At 46.0% G+C, this 20034-nt stretch overlaps 1 protein-coding gene across 1 annotated transcript in view; it reads right to left on the reverse strand.

The window, feature by feature from the left end:
• VWA8 (von Willebrand factor A domain containing 8) overlaps positions 1 to 20034 on the reverse strand; it is a 1291603-nt gene that overhangs the window by 424450 nt on the left and 847119 nt on the right. The window contains exon 29 of the mRNA XM_085621802.1: positions 14770 to 14969. Within this exon, the coding sequence (XP_085477928.1) occupies positions 14770 to 14969 (200 nt within the window). The remainder of the gene's footprint in view (positions 1 to 14769; positions 14970 to 20034) is intronic.

Raw genomic sequence — 20034 nt, forward strand, 5'->3', positions numbered from 1 at the left:
ATAATTGCACCCTACTATCCTATCCTACAATCCTACCACAGTCTTTACCCAGAGACGCTCACCCCTTTGACACCTACTTATACCATCATGACCTTCCTCCTACTTCTATAACAAATCCCACATCTCAATGCATCAATGCAAGCAGAAGGCAAAGACCAAGCAGCTAAAATGACTGCTCTTTAAAACAAGAGCTATGAACAAGAATCATTACAACACATTTGACCTACTGTCAAAAGCAACTCTGTGCCCCAACTTTCCTGACAGAAAAATGGCTCAGCGAGAAATCCAAAACTACATGCGCTGAAGTCATACGACCTATATACAATATCTATAAAAACATATTGGCAAGATTGAAGGTGACATAGCTGTCATCCATAGGAAATATTTACAAATACCTCACATTAAAGACATTATGAACTGCCAATATTTGCAGGTATTATGTCGCTCTACTCCAACCTCTGCTTGTGTAAATTCCCCTTGATCTGTAAAATACTCTCTGAGAATTGCAACATTTAAGGACGCCTTACTAAACATTGTTACCAAGTCTCTCCTTAACCACTCTACTTACACATCCTGGAAACTACAACACTTAGTTTAACAAGAAGGATTTAATAACAACCGCAGGCATCATTTCCAATCTTGAAAGCTCTAATCTCCAACAAATCATGTCCGGCACAACTAACTCTGCAGGTCACACACCTAGGAAATGCCTCAGTGATAACTCTCTAGTCACCTGGAATTACAACCATGTCATTACCTTCAGGATCAACATACTAATCTATAACATCTCCAATACAGCAACTATCAAAAACAACAACTCCCCACACAAACAATACAAATATAGGAAAGAACTGGACTTTAACTGTCACTTTGAAAGCACAGCAATCAAGACCACGAACATAGTTAACCCCGAGAAGAACACATGGCCTAAGGAAAAGATCATGAAAAAACAGAACTCAGCATCTTAGACAGCCATGTGGAGGAAAACAAATGTTGAAAAAGACAAATTCATACGGCAACACTATGAAAGAGCCTAAAAAGGAACCATCAGAAAGACAAAAGACAACACTATTCTACATGCGTAACTGAAACAGAATGCCAATCAAAGGAACTCCACAAGATTTTAGAAGAAATCCACAATCCATTAAGACAGAACACACAGACTTAACCATTGCAGGTTTCTGTGACAACATCTCAAAGGCACTGAGCGCAAAAAGTGAAGAAATAGACAACTATCTTAAGGACACAATAGCTGAAACTCCTACTCATGACAGCACCAGAGCAATGATGGACAACACCAATCTGCCATCTCTCACTATCAATATCACCTTCAGACAAAAACCCAACCCCCTAACTGAAATCTTTAAAGATATCCTAAGATTCAGGCAACGTAGTGGCACAGAGTTTAATCTTGTGTCCATATTGAATGCCCATAAACTCACAGTGGGCAAGAACAGAGTGACTTTCACCCTTACTGCTTGTGAACCTACTGGCAGCATATCACACTGTTCGCCACCACATTCTTTTATACAGACTCAATCATTGCTGATTAAGTGAAAATTCCCTGAAATGGATCGAAGGAGACCTCAAAGACAGAGACGGCTTGGTTTTCATATCACCTTTCATAAACACCCCTCACAGCCAACACTGTGGCACCTTTCAGAATTCAAGTTTCTCTCCTCTCCAATTCCACATCTACTTATCACTCTTACTGGACCTGATCAGATCGTTTAACCTTACATGTTAGAACTTTGCAGATGACCCAATCATTCTGAAAGTGGATGGCCTAGAAGACCTCTACAACCCAAGACTTGTTCATGCATCTGTACCATAGATGCATGGATGATAATTACCCACCTAAAGTTGAACACAGCAAAGATAGATCATGACATAAGGACATTGCACCAAACACCATCCCACAGACATTTGGCCCAAAGAAGTTGATGCCTCACCGGCTAAGTCGAGAGAAGTAAAACATCTAGGAGTAACCAAGGACTCTGATCAATCTCTGCCAAACATGTCAATGCAGTCACAAAGGGCAACTTCTATACAATGAAAACACTTTGGCATATCTTCCTATACCTTGGATACCAACAAAACTTTTCCTCACGCTTGTGATTTTCACGCTCAACTATGCCCCTCCCCTTCCCGAGGAGGCAGAAAGATTCTATTGCCCCTTCTGTGGTGGAGGTATGGTCTAATGCCAGGGTGGGCCATACCCATCCTTTTTTTAATCGCTTGGGTGCCATTTTGCTTGTGCTTAGCGTGCTTTCTGCCCTCTCAAGGGTAAATTGGGGATAAACCCACAACTGGGCAAAACTACCTATCTGCCACCTGGAGGGACAGAAAAACGGTGTTGCTCCTTTTTGGGGTGGGGGTGTGGCCAATACCAGGGTGGCCATCCCTTTGTTTATGTTTATGATTTCCCTGCTGTCTAGTGGGCTTCCTGCCCCTCAGATGCTGCCGCCTATCTGCCTCCCGGGGGCAGAAAGCCTGTACTGCCCTCTTTTGGAGCAGGGGTATGGACCAATACCAGGCTGGTACACCCCCACTCCTTTTTTTGACCCAGTTTAAAATCCCTGGTATTGGTGGCGTGGCCATGCCGGCGACCAAGATGGCCGCTCTCCGCTGCCAACAATCGGGAGAAATGCCTGAAAAGGCATAACAGCACATAAAATATCGCTGTGTGCTGCCCACGCAGATCTCCTTTGGTGTCCACTGCAGACACAGGGATGGCCCCCATGAGGCGAACATGCCGGCCCATGCCTCAGAGGCCTCAAGGTGACAGGGACCGTGGGTGAGCCTGAGTCGTAGGACTGCCGAATCCAACCGGGCCCAACAGTATCTTGCTGCCTGCTTGTGTTGCCTCTCCCACCCCCTGGTTCGTGCATACAACTAGATTGAGTGAAAGCTGAACAGCCTTTTGGCTGTGGGGACTGACATTACATCCACGGGCCCAGTGGGCCGCGCTCATATATTCGGTGGCTACACTGAGCCGTGGAGTACCCCCCTCTCGCTCGTGCTGATCTGTGCCATTGCGGGGGTCTTTGGCGCCTGCGATTGCAGGCATGGCACCTAGCTGCCTGGGGCATGTTCGAACCACCCGCCCTCACTGGGCACACCTTGCTGCCTGCGTTGGCTGCGGTCTTGCCTGAGCCTTCTGATTTTGTCACCCCTTTATTGCATGGACTAGGAGCACAAGGCAGCTGACTACCAGAGGTCTGGACGGGGCCCTCTGGGTGTGAATATGGTGAGTGACTTTTCCGCCTTCCCCCTCTGGGTGACTGCCCCAAGGGGCCACCTTTTCATCTCTGAGATAGGTCTTCATCCAATTGATCTCTATTCCTGAAAGAATCGTCCGTCCCAAGAGCAGTGACTACTGCCACCGAACTGCATGCCCACCTATAAATAATTAGCAGCTAGCCTTGTCAGCCCATGGCCAGTGGGCTGCTGGCTGCGTACTGGATGACAGGGGCTCTGAATGCCATTGTAAGTTCCTGCTACTATGGGTACCCTCTGCACATATTTGCCACAGCCGAACTAACATATTACATCTGCCTGCTTGCTCTCCTGCACGACCCCTCACCAGTAAATCCGATATTACCCCAGCTGCTCGCACCCTATTTGGCTGTCACCTGCCCCTACAGCCACACCACTGCTCATCTATCCTCGCTGCCGAGCGCCAGGCAGAATGGGGCACACTGATCCGAAGCAGAGGAAATTCCCATTTGAGCAAACTAAAGACATGAATAGCTCAGAAGGCCCTGCTGATGAGGCTTAGGACGTGGCAGAGCCACTGGCTTCTGAACAACATACCACCACTGAAATCCTAATGGCAGAGATACGATCTGACTTCCAAGCCGTGATTGCATGCTTCGACACACTCACAGGCAGAATGGATAGCATGGGGGATTGGATAGACAAACATCAAACTCGTCTACATGGGGCCGAGGAACACCTCTCCACGCTGAAGATGGCGCAGTAAAGATGGCAAAAAGACTTGACAAGCTAGAACGTCCAGTTAAAATGGTTGCCATAAAAAAAATGAAGACTTAGAGGCTAGATCACACCGAAACAACATATGGACAGTGACCGGCATAATGGATCACTTTGTGGAACACCGCCTAACTGAACTTTTAGGCCACAAGCACTTTACCACCACCTTTGTGGCTGAAAGCGGCCGCCGCTCTCTTGGTCCCCAACACTCCACCCACACCCCCCGACCTCACCGCATCCTATAACTGCCCATCTACTAAATTTCAAAGACCGTGATACTGCACTCTGGCTGGCCTGCGAACATGGCCAGGTGCAGATCAGGGCTCCAAACTTTCCTTCTTTCCAGATTTCACCCTGGTCATTCAGGAGGCACGTCGCAAATACATTGATGCCAAGGCATCTAGGTCTGAGGTGCAGCATACTGTACCAGGCTCGGCTATGTGTTGATGTCAACGGCAAGGCACAATTCTTTGACACCCCTACAGATGCCCTCGCTTTTTGTTAGCAATATGCCAAGGACTGCTTGCCGGCTGCTCGTGGCACCCCAGAGCATTTACCACCAGATATACATGCCACGAACAGCTCGGATCTGTTTCCACCAGAATGATCAGTATTACAACTCACAATCTTGATTGGTAAGAGAGATTTCAACAGAATCTAGTCTGTGTCCACCAGGTTGAGTTGTACCTATTGGCTTTACATATTTGAAGTACCGATCGTCTCTTCTTTCCATATCATATGATGTTTTTTCCAATGTTCACTTTGGGGACAAGTTACCACAGCGTTGCTCGCCCCCGGTGGTGTACACCGCATTGTTCATCGCTCTGTATTATTTGGGAACTTGTTGGATAGAAATATGGGGATTTGCTGGGCATTAATGGGCCTGGTTTGGTGGGACACTTTTCTTGGTTTAAATGTGTTTATATGTTTGTCTCGATTTAAGGACCTACTATAATGGCTGCCTAAAGCTTATTTCCATAATGACACACTGCATAAACATGTCACCTAACACACCAGGCCCCAATGATCGGGATCACACTCATGACTTGGAACATCAGGGGTATTAATAATAACAGGTTATGCAATATCTCACATGACATGGTGTGAAGATAGCATTTCTACAAAAGATGCATCTTCCTCCTGGCCCACCACATACATTCGCCTCGCACTGAGTGCCACATTGTTACTTCTCCACATACAGCACATATTCATGCGGAGTCTGCATACTGATCCATCGCTCAGTACCCTTTACCCCTAGACTTAATTACATAGATGAGGGTGGCAGATATGTAGCAGTCACATGACTCCTGACAGGTCATAATATAATGCTACTGAGTGAAATAATGTCTTCATGTTCTGAGTCACTAAACAGTATTTTTATGTTTTCAGATACAGACCTTGCATTGTGTGTTAAGGTTACCAATGGAGAAAGTGAGAAATATTTGCATAGAGTAAAGGAGAGTGAGGACGTCCGATTGGATTTTCTTGCATTGGCCGGCAAGATTTTTAGGCTTATTATCGGCGTTGATAGAGGCAACATTTCCAGCTCCCTTGCATTACAGAGTTACAGAGGTTGAGGGCTTATCACCTTTGTTCAGGACTGAAACATTCATTGAAGTTAAAATTGAATCAGGAAGCAGAGAAGGAATTGGATTGGTGGATGGCCACTTTAGAAGCATGGAATAGACGAGCGATACTAGGAGATGTCCCAGAGATAGTAATAGAACAGGATGCAAGCCTTCAAGGCTGGGGTGCGAGATGCGGTTTGGGGATGACATGGGGGAAATGGTCATTGAAGGAGAAGGAATATCATATCAATTATCAGAGTTGCTAGCAGGTTCCTTTGCATTGAAGAGCTTTGCAAGAGATTGTGGGAGGTGCTGTGTGTTGTTGAGAATGGGCAATCTGTCGGCAGTCAGGTATGTCAACAGGTTAGGGGGTTCACGTTCAAGGGCTTTAGCAGAATTGCCAAGATATGCTTGGCATTTTTGCCTAGATGGGAGTATCCTGATTCAGGCACAGCACATTTTTGGTTTGAGTAGCAGATAGGAATTCAAAGAAACTAAGAGATTTGAGTGACTGGAGGTTGGGCAGGGATATTTACAAGTCCATTTGGTTTGGATCCATTTACAAGCAAATTGACTGCTCAGCTTCCGGTGTTCTTTAGTTGAAGGCCGGATCCAGATGCCAGGGTGGTGGATGCCTATCTGCACGATTAGAATTTGGGTCTCAATTATGCGTTTCCTCCTTTTCAATTATTCCGAGATTTCTTGTGGAATTAAGGAGAGAGAAGTTGGAGGTTCTTTTAGTGACTCCTTTTGACTCTCCCAGGTGTGGTTCCCAGATGTACCAAGTTTGTGGATATATGTTTCGGTATTGCTTCCATGTTTTCCAAGGTTATTGGTGAATGCAACGGGGGAGAGTCAGGATCTTGTGTTGCAAGGCCATCTGCAGTTGATGGTTTGGATAATTTCAGGAGAATATGTCCCCTGAGGGCTAGGGATGCAGCTGCCACTCCCTGAGGAAAAGAGCAGCTCCTGTTCCACCCTAAAAGCTTCAACTCTTCGGTTATCAAGAAAGTATGGAAAGAAGGCGATTCAACAGGCCTTGCTTGCATGCAGAATATAAAGACAAATCCTGGGTTAAAATACCTGCACAACAAATATAAATTTTGCAGTTCCTAGAAAGCATCTACACACAAGATCTGCCCAGATTGCAGGTTCAGCAGAAGAATATTCATATCTACCTGCTGTGTTCTAGCGGGGCCTTTGCAGAGTGAATTTACCATGCAAATGCACAGTAGCTCCCAAGACCCAACACCAAGAGGAGACCTTCATTTTATTAGTTTAGCACACTGTACTTTGCTTGACCAGTCTCAATACGAGTAGATTCACCCGTGGCACAATCGCTGAAAGCATACTTAACCGAGGCAGTGAGAGGATTAGGACAGACAGTTATTCTTGACTGAGCTTCTCCCATGAGGGATGTTGAATGAACGCTCACATCAGAACCTGGCAAATTAGAAACCCAGAGGGAGAGAGAAATATTGTTAGTTGCTCGTTCTTTGGTTTGCCCTTGCGGTGTCTATTCTATTTTAGATCATTCAAATGTTCAGCGCTCAATTGAAGACAATGGAGTGCTCCGGCTTCTAATGGCTGGTAGAAGTCGTAAGCATCAACATTTCAATGTTTGTTCACAGCTGTTTCTGTGAACAAAGAACTCACGGAGCCCATGGGGATTTCAACCCTCTCGGGCTCTGTGAGGGTTTTGTTTTACAAATTAGAACATTCTGCCCTCTATGGGCTGAATGTTCTAATAGCCTTAGAGCCCTCCGTAGCAGGCTCTACCGGCCTTTAAAGGCCTGCTCCCTTGTTAAAGGCCCTCAATAACACTGCAACGGGCCTTTAATGGCTGGTAGAGCCCGCTACGGCAGGCTCTAAGGCTATAATACATTTCAATATGCATCCTGCATTTCACTGTGCCATTTTTGATGATTAAATAAGAAAATGTAGGGTGCAACACAGGCCACTACAGGCACATGACACATGGAGCAGGGCCTATCCCCCCACCCCATACCATCACAGAAGCTCGCTTTTCGTCCCAAGGTATTTACATATCGAGGAGGCATCCAACCTAAGAGTTATTATTGGTGCCCCTAAACAAGTTCTTTTAGGAGCGACGGGTACATCTTCGGCAATCTATAAAGAAGGGCTTATATGTGTGGGTAATATAGTTGTTAAAAAAAAAAAACTAAACATTCACTATTGAGTTATATTTTAGCCATCTGGAAATATGGATGCGTAAATTCTAATATTTGTAAAGGCCAAAATGGGATTTGGAACGTGACCATGAAAACATTAACAGGCTAAAAATACCACTGTCTAAAATTCCTATGTGGTTTTCTTTGCAGCTGTGAGCTGGTGTTTCTGCGCACAGCTGCAGGGAAGGGCCACATTTCTCTTCTGAAGGTAATAAAAACGTCTTAAACAACCGAGGCCCTTCTGTATCCTGTTACTGGGAAGCTTAATGAGTGAAGCTTGTACTTGCAAGAAGAAGAGCTCCTTCCCCGCCCTTTAGATTTTAACTACTATGTTTGGCTCCAAGTGACGAATTGTATATCCAGTCAGTAGATAATAATAGATTTTTACGTCATCTCCGGCTGTATCCAACCGTAGCGCTGGCAACTTTTCAAGCAGACTGGAGACAAAGGCCTGTGTGTAGCGCTAGACTAAGCGGCCGTAACTGCGAGAAACTTCACCTCCGGGCGACCCTACAACACAGAACCCATACTTGGAACGTCAAACTTTTAGGCAGACGCTGTAAGTAACGTCGCGTGAAGGGCGGGGGTCGAAAGGGAGCTATTTAAAGGCCTGTAAAATCCCGTCTTCCTCGCGGAGAATCTGTGCTATGTTACTTTCCGCAGCTCCTTACATATGGACATTACCAGTCCCTACAACAACATTTACCTAAACTATTCAAATATAACTCGAAGGACGGTTGACGCTCGGCAGAAGAGCTGTAAAGCCGCAGATCGTGTTTTATGTTAGTCGAAGAAGTGTTCCAGAGTCAGTCCTCACTAAAAACGTAACCAGAACAACTGACACAGTATTAGGCAAAATTGCAAGACAACTACGGAAAAAGTAGAAGCAGTTTATAAAATTACAGATGAGCAAAACGAGGTAAAATTATGACTATACATTCGAATCTGTTTCCACTGACGCACTTTCAATATTCAGTTGCAAGGAGTGAGCTGGCGGGCCTGGTGCTGTCTGATAATGCGTGCCCTGCAAAGCTGACTGGCTGCAGAAGCCTTCCTTTACTATACAGACAAGGTGGTGGGACGGACAACGGAAACAAGCATTGGCATAGCCAATCGGTCTCAGCAATAGCAATGGGAGAGCTACACGATATTATGTCAGTACATTACATAATAAAAATGATTAACACATTAAAGAGCACAATGCCTTATGATCACATTTACTTGTTTTTATTAAATAGAAAATTGTTTTTTTGCTTACTATAAAGAATGTGTTTGCTTATTTCTTATTAGTGGCGTCTCCTCCGCTAAGGCACAGAAGCGTTGGCCCACCAATCTTTGAGCAGTGCAAAAAAAAATTGCAAAAAAAATAAATAATAAAATGATAATAACATGGCGTTATTATTATTTTATTTCTCACTGTGGACTCTGAGCCAGGTTAGGGCAGGGCTGGCCAGAGTAGAGGGAGCGGTGGTTTTCATTCCCTAAGTGAGCGTCGGTTTGGCTGGCCCTCTTGGGCCGGCCAAACACTCATGCGCACTTTACATGTTCTCCTCCAGGCTGTAATGCACAGCCTGGGTGGAGAACATGCCCCGGCACCCAGTCTCTGTCTGAGCGCCGAACCACTGTGCTCAGAACAATCACTACGCTTCTGTAAAGCAGCAACGTAATTGGCTGGGAGAGTCTGGGAGCCTGGGTGATTCCGTTCCTGCTGCCAGTGCCGAGAGAAGACGATGGACGATAAGAGAGGCGGCGACGTAAGTTTATTTTACTTTATTTTTCACCCCTCACCACACGGCCCATTCCGAGGCAGCAGCCACTGTTTCATTTATATATTCATGTGTTTCAATCAATCAATCAATCAATCAGGATTTATAAAGCACGGCAAATAACCTTTGAAGGCCACACCTAAATATTTGAGATGTGATAACCAATCAGTTGAAAACTGTTTTCAATGCTATTTTAACAATAAAAGAGTGTAAAATAATTTAAATAAATATGAGTAGAGAATTATTAAGTAAAAAGGTTGATTGATCAAGCACTTTCATGTGGTGTCCCACAAAGGGTGCGGTTAGACTCTTAGTTGCGCTCGGGCCCCGATTCTTGCATTTGTTATTTTACGGTGAAACTGTGACACAGCAATCATAAGGAGGGCCACACAGATTTAGACCTTCTTTAATGGAGCCCAGCATCATCATCTTCTATGGTTTTAATTTAATGAACAATATGACAATTGGCCGTAGGGATAGTCCAGCCCAATGAAGCATTCCGATGTTCGGAATTTTTTTCTTGATGGTTAACCGGCAATGCAGGATTGGGTAATGTGATCTATTTTATGTATACGTTTCACCTGATTACCCTTTTATATATTTTGGGAAATAGTTAATCTAAAATAGAGCATGGGCACCCTCTAATGTTTTTTGGACAATTCTGTTATTACGAAGGAAGACTGAGCTACAGACACTCCAAACGAGCAACTTTGCGGTATTCAGCAGCAACTGTGTGGAAGCACGTCGGTAGACCAAAGAAAATGGAAGAGCTTAGCGGTGTTTGGAATACTGCATGTCCAGTAATTTGCTGTGAGTGTGAGATCACTTCATATGGTAAAATACGAAGACGAAACAGACAGCGGCATGTAGATCAAATACAAGTACACGCGCCTTACCGTATTTGTACAATATTGTACACACCAGCAAATTGCCGTAGATCAATTACAAGTGCTCGTGCCTTACCGTATTTGTACAATATTGTACACAACAGCAAACTGCCATAAATACATTGTGCAGTGAGTCCTGCGCACACAGAAAGCGCTGCCAGATGCACGCACGATCACTTATTTCTACAAATAAATAAAGTAGTCCTGAAGCCTACGGGTATGCTGTACGCCACCAAAGCAGCTACCGTATGTCTCAGTTCGAGACAGTGCATGAGCACCATCGAGAGCCAAGACCTAAAAACTAGCAGAATTGAAACATCTCACACTTCTTCTAAAACACTGTAAGATTTTGTCATAGACCTTATCAATAAAAACACAATACTTAGCTCAGTTTCTGTGACTGTAGAGTCTTGCACTTCCAGGTCAAAATTAATAGATTTAGGGAAACTCTTCAGGCGATTGATAAACTTGGAGCCTACACATCAGTTTTTCAGAGAAAATATATGAATTTCAGTCAGACTCCATGGTTGAAATTGATAACTTTTGGCAACTGTTAAGAAAACTGACTTATGTGTGATTAGGAGTTTGGTGGATGTGGATGAGAAACCCATTCATAACGTGACGGATATCCTGTACTCTGTATTACAAGTGCATTGTATTCAATTGCACTTGTAATATGGAGGACAGCATATCTGTCACGTTTGTGGCTGAGTATCCCATCCACCAAACTCTAAATCAGTTTTAGATCCTGCAACCAGATGGTTACTGAACCAACTGCAGGTTCTAGCCTTTATTATGAGAAGGAATGGTCTGGAGGCGTCTACACCAAGCTATTATAAGACCTTTACTGAAGAAGGGTAAATTAGATGAACAAGCCCCTAATAATTACAATCAGAACGTAGGCACCCACATTCTGAGCACAATAATGGAGACGATCATAACTTGGCGGCTAACCTTTCATGTGAAACACACCTTATTTTGGATGACAAGGAAAAAGATGGAACAGAGACAGCCTTGATTGTTTTGTATAACTTGCATACTGGCCTACTGAACCTCTTCAACTTCTCCACAACCTTCAATATTGTGGGTCGTGACATTTTGATCCATCATTTGATTTAAATTACTGGACTAAATCCCCAAGTTTTCTGATGGCTTAGTTATTCTCTCAGGGAAAAGCCCGATAGTAGAGATGGACCAGTTTGTATCTTTATTCTCTTGTTTCACATGTAGTGTTCCACAAAGATCACCACTTTTCTGTGTTTATTCAATATTTACCTAAAACCTCTCATGACCATCCCGAGGAACCACAGACTGCAGTTCCGGTCCTATGCCGATGACACACAGACCCTAAGGGGCCGATTCTGAATCAGGCAGCAATGGTCGGAGCCCTCCTGCCCACATCGGAATGTGCCGTTCGGATTCCTTTCCGACAGAGCCATTCTGATGGGCTCGTTCGGAAAGAAATCCGACTTGGTTATCCAGATAGCTTCCCACGGGCTCAGAGAGCTCGTCTGCAATCCGGAAACCCTTCAGTACTCCTCCGGATGGCTCTTTGCCGTCGAGGGAGCATGATGGCAGTTTCCCACTGCCTTTTTGTGCTGGCCTTTCCGACACAGAAAGACAGTGGGAAATTGTCTTTGAGGGCCCCCAGCAGGGCCCCATGGGTGCGAGGCCGCCGAATGGTGGCCAAGGGGACACCTATGGTGCCCTCCTGTTGATCCCTGCACCCGGTGGCAGGCACCTTGGGGTGCCTCCCACCGGGTGCAGGGATGAACTGCACCTCTGCACTTTACAATGCGAGCATGCATTTCGTTCGGAATGCATGCTCCCATTGTTAAGTATAGGATTGCGACCAAACAGGGTTCAGTCGCATCCTACTTGCAGATCTAGAACCGACGACAATATGTCGTTCAGTTCCAGTTCCTGTCCGAGTCCGTCTGACATCGGAATCGGCCCCTAAGACGGCTAAAAGGACATGACCACAATGTGTCTCTCTTCGTCTCTGCTTGTAAGTGGCAAAGGAATACGGATGAAAAAGAGCTATCTATAGCTCCACAGCAGAAAAATGAAGCTCAATTAGTCACCACTGTGTAGTGGATTGCGAAATCTGACAGCCTACCTTTGATTCTTCAGATATTTGGGCAGACTATCCCACTAAAAATGAATGTACAATACTTGAGATGCTGGTTAGGTGATGCCCTTTGTATAAAATAAAAGGTCAAGAACATAATTTTCCATTGCTGGTCTTTAACTAAAGTGTTTTTTATGATTCCAGTGAGCCTTTGTAAATTGCTTTTTGGCTCCATGGTAAATGCCAGATTGGACACTATATTTGAACAAACAGCCACATACATGGCAGCTGGTATCAAAAAATGAGAATATGTGTTAGCTTCATGCTGAGCCCCACTCCACTGGTTGGTGGTGGAAGCCAGGGTGAAACATTAATACTATTGTATCTCATTGAAATAAATACCTGAAGGTACTGCCCATAGTAAATAACTGATATATGTAAACCTTACATCCCAATCAGGAGCCTGCATTCAAGCAAGGGGAATTATCTAAACAAAATCAAATGCAGATTAATCTCAGTGGGTGGTCATATGTAGCAATACCATGAAGCAAGCTGGTGGAACAAATAACTAGAACATATAAGATAGGAAACAAACTTGAGTAAATTAAAGGAAAAATACCTTAAAAACACTTCTCCTGACATGAACACCACCTGGAGTTTAAGGAAGACTTGTTGTTTGAAGCACCTAATTAATGTTCTTATTAATAGCAGCAACAACAACAAAACAACTATTATTAATATTACTACTACTAGAAATAATAATATTTATCCCTTGTCCTAGCACTGTGACTGACCATTACTTTGACCTGTTCATCACTTTGACCAAGCAGATTTACTGTTTTAATCCAGCCATGGACATTTTTGTTAAAACAACTATGCCATAGTAATGTACATGTTGACGTAGTGATCTTTCGAGATAATGTTAATCACATTTTTATAGACCTATATAATAGGAAGGCATGGAGGCAGCCAACACAATATTAAAAGTTAAAGAATGGAGCACAGCGAATGAATGGTGGTGAAGCACAGATTCTTTCAGACACGGGCTCTAATACCAACCTGTAGTGAACAATACCCTGGCAGGCAATATGCCAAAGACATTTTTTAAATATAATGTTATGTTGTACTATATTATGTCAACCAAATGTATATAGCATGTACTGTGCCATCAGAAGTGGTTCTCGCACAGATTTTTAAAATACCGCAATACGCAGTAGCCTGGTTGGGAAAACATGCAGTAGCATAAGTAGTATATTTGTGGCTCAGTTGTTTACAGTGCCAGTATTTTAGTAATTAATAGGTTAATGATTTATGGGCTTTATTGGGTCTACTATATCATTTGCAACAACAGTAGAATAAGAATGCAGAAAACATACGTCGATATGCCTGACCCTTGCGTGAAACAAGACTAGCCAACTTCTAAGATGACCACCAGAATCTGATATGTGCCCAATATTCCTGACTCTCGCTTGGGACAAAGCCAGGCAACTCCTACGATGGCCGATGGATTTAAGCGTGTGCGTGGGTCGCAGCGTCATACAAGGACACAATGAAATCCAATGCAGTGATGAAGTATCGCCAATATGGTGGTGTTTTGGAATGTTGAAAAGAAACAATATTGGCTGCAGGGCAACTGCTTATGAGCTACTTGTTTGAAGAGCAGCACACAAAATATGCAAAGAGGGTCGCGCTGTAGTATGGTCAAATATGAGCAAGAAAGCACACACCCCAGAACAGCAGAGTGTATCCACGTGTTAATATTCATAACTCGTGGCAAGTGAGGCGACAACCTGACATTTATTGTTCAAACGTTTATTATGGAAAAAATAGCAGAGCAATAGATGCAGTGGACCAGGAAAAGAGAAAGACCTAAACCGTCATCTCTTCGTCGCGTACCCTCACTCTGATCGGATTCGGAATGTCTGAGCATTAAAACTCCACATTCCATCACAGCATGAGGGGCAAGAGCCAGAGAGCAGGCTGACACTACCACAGAGGGCTTTGGAAATAAATGATCATTTGAATTCTCTGATGGTTGCTGTATTTGTGAGGAGCTTAAACTTTATTGTGGAGTGGCTACCTTGGCGACTGATGATTCACAGGATGAAAGTTCACCCACAAGAAAGATGTGGCAGTCTACTGTGGGCTACGCAATACATACGACCCTTACAAACAAGAGTACCACAAAATAAGGCCTACACTAATTTGTGGATGCACTTTCTGAAATTTGACACTGCTTTCCTTTTCCTCCACATATGACGCACAGGACCACATATATCATAAATGTACCTGCTCCTCATGGAGTATCACTTGTCCTTGCAGGGGGTTTCCAAGAGGTGCCACCATCACGAATGGCTGCCATATACTGCCAGCTGTCCTGGGGAAGATATCATACAAATCCACGAGGTAGCCTTTATCTCCTGGTATCTTCATAGAGTAAAGGGAAACTGGATTGCATGCTGCTACATAGAGAGTACTCTCAGCATCGCCTGCAAAAGTAACAGGGAAATATGACGTGGAAGAGATATACACAGTCAAGAACGATAAAGCCAAGAATTAGCTCAATGTAATCAAGTTCCTTACACAAAGGCTACAATTCACAAAATCACACGCTTTATGACCGCAAAACCACAAGTCTAAATGTACTAAAGGCACAACATGTGTTTCTGGGTCATAATGTGCACTTTGTGACTCACTGCAATTCAAAAAGAGGAAGGGGCGTGAAATGGGTCCCAACACCCCCGCTCCAAATTGTAACTCATCAATGACCGTAACTACAGTTGCAAACCACTGGTTGGATACTGACATTGATGTAAGGAAATAATAGGAATACATTTTATAGAGACATACACACAAATATAAAATCCCAAACCCCAATACAAACATTTCTGGTGAGGGATAGTTGTAAACCTATGTATGTAGTGAATCGGCCAAGGCCTAATAAATGGATGTGCTGACAAAGATAACTGTGGGTTCTGCAGAAATACATAGGTCACAATGGACATTAGTTTTAGGAAACATACATGAATGTTGCATGATCAATTTAGCTGCGCTGAAACACATAAATAGATTATATTTCTTTGCAGATTCAAACTTGACAGGATATAAAAATTAGTATAGATGTCAATGAAAAGGTCACCACACTTCTATCTGTTAAACAAACACAACGAGAAGCCAACAGTAAAAATTGTTTCTGCATTGTCATGGAGCAGTGAGAACAGGCTGTAAACAAGTGTGTATTCTGCCTTAGCGTAAGCCTGTTGAAAATATGTTAGATAGGCTGGCTGGACCCAATGACGTAAAATAAGAGATAATCAATTGCTATGCAGAAAAACTAAAATGTTTTTCTATGTTATCGCACCTTTATTCTGAGAACTATAAGAAAAACCCAAAGAGGGGGCTTCTGCTAAACATGGGCATCTACACATTTCTTGGAAATACGTGTTTTGGCAAACTCTTATCTGGCCAGCTTGCTATTTGCATCATGGAGGAATTTGTAACTCGTGTTTTTTGTGTCTTTTTTAGTATATATACTACTGCGTGTAATCCAGAACTTTGAACTTCAGACTGTGGTCTCTGTTTGAGACACGCTGATGTTCCCAAATGATTGATTGATTAAACCCATATTATTGGGTAAACTTGTTCTGTCTTACTTTATTAATAGATTTTCCTCTAACAACATCCAAAAGGGGCTGGTATGAATTAGCAAAGTGGAGCCTGTCAGTGAGGGGCAGCTTCCACTTTGTGAATGTGGGAATAGTTGAGACCAGGAAGGGGTCCAGTGAACTGCAGTGAAAAAAAGTAGTCTTTCTGCGAATGCAGGGATGAAAGTCTGCTGACCTTTGCAGGTCTCTATTCCTTCATGTAAAATCATTAGGGTTTACAAGCAGAATATCACCACATTAATATTTCTGGAGTAGAATCCTACTTATTGATCATTTTGCACTGTTTTATGCGATCATACTTTCAGGGTAAAGGCACAAATTGTCTCACTGATGTTTTTGTAGGCTTTGCTGCCTATCTGTGAGATTATCCAGTATTCGGGGGTAGATTATTTTACAGTTGTCAAGGTGTGCCAAAACCAGAGATCCTGCCAACTTAGAGGGGCACTAGGGCTTCCTGAAGAAGGGTAACTGCATGTTGAAGATCCTGACCACTACAAAATAAAGAGTGAAAGAGAGAGCTCAGAATCAAAAATAACTAACAGGTTTATCACTTTTTTTTTTTTTTTTGAAACCGTTTATTACAATCTCAAATATATACAGGTATGGGCCTACAACCTTCCGGCCGGCCGCTAAAGTGACAGCAATAAATGACATATATACAATAAGGCACTTGGCGTTACAGAGACGCTAAAGCAGGAGGTATCAACAACGTGGGCCACATGACTCTGAGCCCACAATACGGTTTCGTTTTATACAACACAACAACATAAAACCACACCCGCAAGGCAACCCGAGAGCGAGAGTGACAACATATGCTCCTCAAATGGGGGGACCCCAACCATACACTAAAATCGAAGGAGGGGAAGGGAAATAGGTCCGGGACTGGGAAAACACTGTGCCCGGGATTGAGGGAGGGGGTCATCTAGGGGGACGGAGCTGGTGAAGCGGGAGGCAACAATGGCGGCTCGCAAATACCCCCGCGGTAGGCGTTCCAGGGGCCCCACACCTTCAGCCACGCCCCAGGCTTACCCCTCGCCACATACACCACCTTCTCTCGGAACATGCACCAATCCATGTGTTCTTTCCAGGCCGACACTGCCGGGGGCCTCTGGGATCCCCACAGTTGAGCGATGTCACGTTTAGCAATCATATAACCCAGCGTCACCCATCGCGTCTGCGGAACCGAGTAGTCGGTTGGTTCCCACACATTCAGCAGGCATCTCCTTGCTTCAGGCACCAGCACGACATGCGTAACCGCTCGCAGGACCTCATGCACACCACGCCAGAATCGCTCCACCCTCGGACATTCCCACAGAATATGTAAAAAAGTCGCCAATGCACCGCACCCACGCTTACACAGTCCATCCTCGGCATAGCCCATACGCAGAAGCCCTGGCCCCGTCATGTACACCCGGTGAAGTATCTTAAGCTGGACGAAGCGAAGGCGAGCCGGGATGGCCACCTCCTTCGGGGAGGCCACCGCGGAAATCCAGTCCTCGTCGTCCAGCTCCAACCCATCGGCAACCCAAGCCTCGCGGAGCCCAGTCAGTAAGCCCGAGCGGTCATTAATCAACTTCTTGTAGATGAGGGAGATCGTGCTGTCCGGAACGTGGCCATCTAGCACTCTATCCTCCAATGGGGAGGACTCCGGGATGGCGGCCACGTCTGGGAAGACTGAACCCAGAGCGTGACGGACCTGCAGGTATCGAAAGTATTCACTGCCCTGCAGCTGAAACTCCGCCTGCAGTGTCTCGAATGTTTTGAATCCTCCCCTCGTCCAGAGGTCCCCCACAGTACTAATGCCGATCCTGTCCCACCTATCGAAGCCCCTCGAGGTCCATAGGGAGCCCAACCTCTCAGACGCATACAACGGTGACGCCCGGGTCAAACGGTCCTTCCATCCCATAGCTGCATTGGCCGCGTGCCATACTCGCACCATGACACGCGTGGGTCCCGTCAGGCGGGAATCGGGCACGCTAGTGTAGAGCGCTCGATTATAATCGCCACCGGGCAGGAGCATCTTGTCCATTTCAAATGCCGGGTTTAAGGCGGGCCCGTAAAGGCCGTGATTAATTGCAGCTAATTGGGAGGCCCAGTAATACCGCTTAATATCCGGGAGGGCAATCCCTCCGTCATACCACGGGAGCGTCAACTTTGCCAGGGCTATACGCGGCCTCCCGTCCCAGAACAGGCGGCGCTGCAAACTCTCCACCTCACGGAAGTAACGCGCCGGGACCAGGTCCATCGAGTTCTGGAGAGCGTACAAAAAGCGTGGCAATGACATCATCTTGAACAATGCCGCCCGGCCGAGCGGCGAAAGCGGCAAGCGCCGCCAGCGCGCGACGTCCTCCTTCAAGCGCTGGAGGGGGGGAAGCAAATTCCGCTCGTAGCGGGCCACAGGGTCCAGCGTAATATAGACGCCCAGGTAACGAAACCCCTGCGAGGCAATCTGGATCGAGCAGCCCCGCGGGAGAACAGGAGCCTCCCCGGAAAGCACATAGATACAGGATTTGGCCCAGTTGATGACAAGACCTGAGTTACGGCCGAAGGAGCGCAGGACATCGACCAGGACAATCAGTGATTTACGCGGGGAGGCTAAGTACAACAGGATGTCGTCGGCGTAGAGGGACACGCGGTCCTCATACTCAGGGGTCCATCGGAGACCACGAATAGAAGGGTGCCACCGCAGCCACTCCGCTAGGGGTTCCAAGGCCAGTGCAAACAGGAGCGGCGACAGGGGGCAACCCTGTCGCGTGCCCCGTCCCAGCACAAATGGGGCCGAGATTCGACCATTCACCACCACCTGCGCCAATGGGTCAGAGTACAACAATTTGACCCAGCTGATGAATCCCGGGCCAAATCCAAATTTCGCCAACATCGCCCAGATGTACGGCCACTCGAGCGTGTCAAACGCCATGGTGGCGTCCAAGGACGCCAAGATGGCCGGCTCCCGCACGAACGGAACACGCGCGAGCACCCCGTGCAAGCGCCGCAGGTTAAGGGCCGTGTTGCGATGGGGAATGAAGCCGGACTGGTCTTGGTGGACCAGATCGCCCACCACGCCGACCAGCCGGTTGGCAAGCACCTTGGCGAGGATTTTAGGCTCCGCATTCAAGAGCGAGATCGGCCGATAGGATGTAACCCGGTCTCGCGGTCTCCCCTCCTTGTGGATAACCACGATGGTAGCTAGACGCTGGTCCGGCGGGAGGGAGCCCCGCGAGTGGGCCGCAAGGAACATCGCACGGAGGTGAGGTGCCAATACATCCGGTCGCAGCTTATACAATTCGATAGGAAGGCCATTCGGGCCCATGGCCTTGCCCGAGGCGACCGAGCGTATGGCGAGGGCGATTTCATCCGAGGTGGGAGCGGCATCCAACGAATCCCTGTCCTCCACTGAAAGCGAGGGCAGCGCGATGTCCCGCAGCAGGGCATGGGAGTCCTCCTCCGAGCAGGGAGAGACCGGAGAATATACCTCGCGGAAATAATCCGCGAAGCAAGAAACAATGCCTTCCGGCTCAGTAATTCGTACACCATCCATCCTCTCAATCAGCGGGACCACACGACTAGCTCTCTCCTTCTTATCCAACCACGCAATCAGTTTGCCAGCCTTATCACCCACATCATACAGTCGCCCCTGTTGCTCTCTGCTAAGGCCCCTGGCCGCCTCCGTGACGAGGGCCCTATAGGCCGCCTGTTTAAGGTGTAGAACATGCAGCGCCGCGTCAGTCACCCCACTCCCCAGACCACCCTCCAATTCAGTAATTTCGGCCTCCACCCGGGTCACCTCCTCCTGTGCGCGTCTGCGGGCATGGGAGATAAAGGAGAGGGCCTCCCCTCTGAGAACTGTTTTAAAGGCTTCCCACAGGGGGATAGCCGACGGAACGGACCC

Source organism: Triturus cristatus, chromosome 8 (genome assembly GCF_964204655.1).
Source record: "Triturus cristatus chromosome 8, aTriCri1.1, whole genome shotgun sequence".
NCBI classification, from domain to species: Eukaryota; Metazoa; Chordata; class Amphibia; order Caudata; family Salamandridae; genus Triturus; species Triturus cristatus.